Below are 4,363 nucleotides of genomic sequence, written 5' to 3'. Positions count from 1 at the left end.
AGTTCCCAAAACACACTGGTAAGAATCTCATGGGCAGGAATCACTGTGGCTTCTGCTGCTGTTCTTCAGTCATTCAAAACATCTACACTGGGGGCCAGTTACGTGCTAGGCATGGGGACGAACCCCACTACTCCACACCCTGAACCGCCAGCCTAACACCATCTGCAGATTCGAACAGGGAGGGAGAGGCAAGCACCCCGAAGTAACACTTCACCAGGAGACGGAAACCAAAATTTGGGGCCCTGACCTTGGCTGCTTGAAGCCCCTTTACAAGTTGCTTCCGCACCTTGACCCTAAGTTTCCTCCTCTGGACAATGGAATAATACAATTTATGGAGGACCATGTTAAATGCTTCTCACCTCGAACTTCATTTTACCCTGTGAAGCAGGTATTATCATCACCCCTGCGTTACACATGTGGAAAGAAGAGTCAGGGTGAAGTTCACATGCTCAAGGTCACACAGGTGCTCAGCGGTGGTACCAGGCTCAACCCTGACTCTTACTCTTAAGGGCAGGGTCAGACTGGCCCCCCGGGCTAGGTGTGCCTACACGCGTGTTTCACTTGGTCCACAAGGACTTAAAAATATTTCACTCAGCTTTCATTTTGAAATTGAGATGTTCACAGAAACATCCAGATTGCCATCTTCTCTTGAAAAATCTAGCCCCCTGGCCACAGTGGGCTGCATTCCCACAGGGTCACAACCGGCAGGAAGTGAGCAGTTGCTCCCTTTGAAGTGGGTCATGAAGCCAGTGTCCACCCAGACTCTCTCATTCGTGTCACCTGCCTGGCCTCTGCAGGGATGAGTCTGCCATCCTTAATGAAGACCAGGAGTCCTGAGATAGAGGGAGCAGAGAGGCCTAGAGGGGCCAGGTGCCTCCTTGCCCTGGAACCCCCAGCTCTTCCTGCATGGTGCTAAGTCACATGGACTTGAATCTGCCAAACTGTTTGGGGAGGGTTGAGGAAAGGCAAAGACATGTAGAAGCACAGGGCGAGATGGGGCAAATACACTTTATTCAGTCCTGGCAGAAGTCCTGCTGTGGGTGCCAGTGCCCCCTCCCCTCAGCTATGAGACTAGTTCTCCAAGACCACAGACAGTGACATCTCTTCACTCACATGACGTTTTCTGGGATTTTTCATTGTCTTTTTTGTTGTTGTTTTTCTTAAAAAAAAAAAAAAAAGAGAGAGAGAGAGAAAAAGAGAAAAAGAGAGAAAGAGAGCGCGCGCAAAAAGGCCCAGAGCCGGAGCACCAAGCTTAAAGGAGGCAGCTGGTGGCTTTGTCAGCGACGGGAACGCGTGGGGCAGAGACCTGCAGAGACCCTGGGCAGGGGTCCCGGAGGACTCTGGGACCGTTTGTTCCTGAGATTTGTGTGTGTGAATGAGAGTGTGTGCACACCCAGGAGGGTGAACACACGCCGGTGAGATACAGGTAGTGAGGGCAAATGGGGCGTGGGGAGGCCGGAGGGGCGGGGCTTGAGCGGGGAGCTGGAGTAAGAGGGGTAACAGCATCAGGGGCAGGGTTTCCGAGGGCACCCGAATTGGATGCAGCAGCGCTAGGCGCAAACGGCCCAAGACTACTCTGACCCTCCCTTCAGTCTCACTGGCCCAGTCGATGGTCTCTCTGAAGCCAGCTGCTGAAAAGTGGGGCTCTTCTTGCCACTTCATCTGCTATTACGCCTCAGTCTCAACCCCCTAGTACCAACGTGTCTCAGTTTCTCCCACTGAATACTGTAGGCAGAGGGACCTGGATGACAGGAAGGGGCGGTGGGCTTAGGAAGGAGCCCAGGCTGAGAGTGTGCCCTGAGGTGATAAGGGCACTTGGGGGGGGGCGTGTGAAGCATAAGGACCCTGTCCCCAAACAAACTGTTACGTGTCTTGGTTCTGAGTTTTCTTTTTCTTTCCTGAAGGATTTCCAGAGAAAGACCCTGCCCCCAATTCCCAGGTGGGGGAAAGAAAGGTAGGCTTCTTGGAACCAAAACAAGCTGTAGAGGCAGTCATGCAGTCGGTGAGGGGTGGGTGCACGTGGGTTGGGCGACCCCGTACGGGAAAAGGGGCTATGCCACTTGGGAGTTCCAAGCTCCACACCAACCCTTCCGGGCCGGCTAGTCTCTTTCTCCCCCTTCCGAGTGCTCCTCCCATTTAAGGCAGTGACGCCCCGTCGGGTTGAACGGAAGCCGTGGCTCCTGGATCAAAAGATTTCTCAGGATCGCTCTATATCCGCCCCCCTTCTTCCTGGATCTGACAGGGGCGTGAGGTTCGACTGGGACCAGCTCCCTCCTCCCAAGAAGCATTAAGCATGCGCGAGAAGGGGGCGGATCCCAGTGTTCCCGGGGAAAAGGAACGGGCCCCTCCCCCTCCCTGGGAGGGAGGGGCAAGGGAGGAGGGCGCGGGGCCGCCCAGCTGCAGCGCCCCCCCAAACAAGACAGGAGGCGGGCCAGGCTAAGGCGGAGGGAGTCCGGAGCAAGGGCAGGGGCGTGTCCTCCGGCCGTGAGGAAGGGCGTGTGCAAAATGGGGGAGGGGTACAGGTCTCTTGGAGAGGACGGGAGGTGTATCGGAGGGGGGGCTGGCTGCTGGTGGCTGTGCGGGAGGGGGTAAGATGGGGAGGGGCTTGGATGTCGGAGAAAGGGTGGGGGTTGGGCTGCCTTGGGGTGTGTCTGCGGGGGAAGGGCATGTCTGGATTTGAAGGGGGTTGGGCACGTCTAGGAGGGGGGAGGCTGTGCGGGAGATGGGGTGCCAGCCTCGGCCTCCGAGGGGCCCCAATACCTGATTCCTGTATGTAAACAGCTGGTTTAGGGGGCGTGCGCGCCCCGCTGACGGTGGGCTCAGTAGGTGAAAACCAGGTCGGCGATGCTAGACGGGCGCCAGTCCCCTGCGATCATCTCGGTAACCTCGGGGGTGCAGTAGTCCGGGAACTCGAAGTGCGACGTGCCCGAGGGGGGCGGCAGGTCTGGGTCGCGGTCCAGGGCGCTGCAGTCTAGGCCGGCAGGACCGGGGGGCAGTCTGGACAGAAAGCCCAGCGGCTCCTCCCCCGACGCCACCGTCTCCTCTTCGCCTTCCTCCGTCGCCGCCGCCTCCTCCTCCTCTTCCTCCGGCTCCTCGTCCTCCGACGGAGTCGGGGAGGCGGCGGTGACAGCCGCCCCCTCGCCCGACGGCCCCTGGGAACGCTCCGCTTGTCCCCGGGCGGCCCGCCCCGCCGGGACCATCCTCCACAGCTCCCGCCCAGGGGTCTCGACCAGGCGCACTTCCAGCAGCTCCTCGTCGTCGTCCTCGTCGTCGTCCTCGGGCGCCGCCGCGCCGCCCCCCAAAGGCCCTCCAGCCGCTCGGCGGCCCCCGCGGCTAGGCAGCTGCGACCCGGGCTTGAGCCGGCTGCCGCCGCCGCCGGGGGGGCGGGGCCGCGCCTTGGCGGGCGCCCCCTTGCTCTTTTTGCGCGGCCGGTACTTGTAGTCCGGGTAATCCGCCATGTGCTTGAGGCGCAGCCGCTCCGCCTCCCGCACGAACGGGATCTTCTCCGAGTCCTGCAGCAGCTGCCAGCGGCGGCCCAGGCGCTTGGAGATCTCGGCGTTGTGCATGTCGGGCCACTGGTCCATGATCTTCCGCCGTTCATGCTGCGACCACACCATGAACGCGTTCATCGGTCTCTTAATGTGGCCGCTCGGGGTCTTGCACCAGCCAGGCTCACGCGCCCCCTCCTCGGCCGGCCCGGGCCCCGGGGGCGGCGGCCCGCCGTCCCGCTTGGCCCTCGCGCCCCTCTGCTGCACCATCGCGCCTGGGCCCGGGGCCGCTAGACGCCGCCGGGGGCCGTCCGCATCCTCAGCGGCTGGGGGTGGGGGAGGAGGCAGCAGCGACGGAGGGGCGGCCCCGCCCTGCAGCTCGGCCCGGCCCCCGCGAGCTGGGGAGCGAGAAGCTGGGCGCTCGGGCCCAACGGACGGCGGGGGGAGAAGGTCAGCGGCGCGGTCTCAGGCGGGTTCGGCGCGCCCCCGCCGCCTCCGGCAAGTTGCACCCCGCAGCACGCCACACATTGTTTTGCGGGGGCTGAGGAACTGCACTCCCAGGGCCCCCGCGGGCTCTCCTTGCAGCCTCCTGCTCGGCCGCGGCCCGCGCGCGCCTCTCTCCGCCCCGCCGCCTTCCAGTGTCTTTCTCCCCGCGCGGCCCCGCCGGCGCGCGCGCCACCCCTCCCCCTCTCCGTCTGCGGGCCGCTGCGGCGCGCGCGGGGCCGCCCCGTGTAAACACCGAGGTGCCCGCTTGGGCTGCGGCCGGGCCACGCCTCGCGCTCGGGCGCCGCGTCACCCGTTGCTGGGCAGAGAACCTGGTATTTGCATCTCCCAATCGCTGGCTGCCGAAGTGGGGCGGGGCTCGCGCTGCGGGG

The 4,363-nt window shown here is 62.9% G+C and overlaps 1 protein-coding gene across 1 annotated transcript; it reads right to left on the bottom strand.

Annotated features, from left to right (window-relative positions):
* Nucleotides 1–990: 990 nt before the first annotated feature.
* On the bottom strand, nt 991–4,100 carry SOX12 (SRY-box transcription factor 12). Its single transcript, XM_060124129.1, has one exon. The coding sequence runs from the start codon at nt 3,756–3,758 to the stop codon at nt 2,820–2,822; it is 939 nt and encodes a 312-aa protein (XP_059980112.1). The 5' UTR covers nt 3,759–4,100; the 3' UTR covers nt 991–2,819.
* Between the last annotated feature and the right edge of the window lie 263 nt (nt 4,101–4,363).

This window comes from Lagenorhynchus albirostris, chromosome 15 (genome assembly GCF_949774975.1).
Source record: "Lagenorhynchus albirostris chromosome 15, mLagAlb1.1, whole genome shotgun sequence".
NCBI lineage: Eukaryota > Metazoa > Chordata > Mammalia > Artiodactyla > Delphinidae > Lagenorhynchus > Lagenorhynchus albirostris.
The sequence above is the reverse complement of the archived record's forward strand: the minus strand, read 5'-3'. Positions and strand labels throughout refer to the sequence as shown.

Coding starts and splice junctions, on each gene's coding strand:
- SOX12 (XM_060124129.1), bottom strand. CDS start 3,758: ATGGTGCAGCAGAGGGGCGCGAGGGCCAAGCGGGACGGCGGGCCGCCG.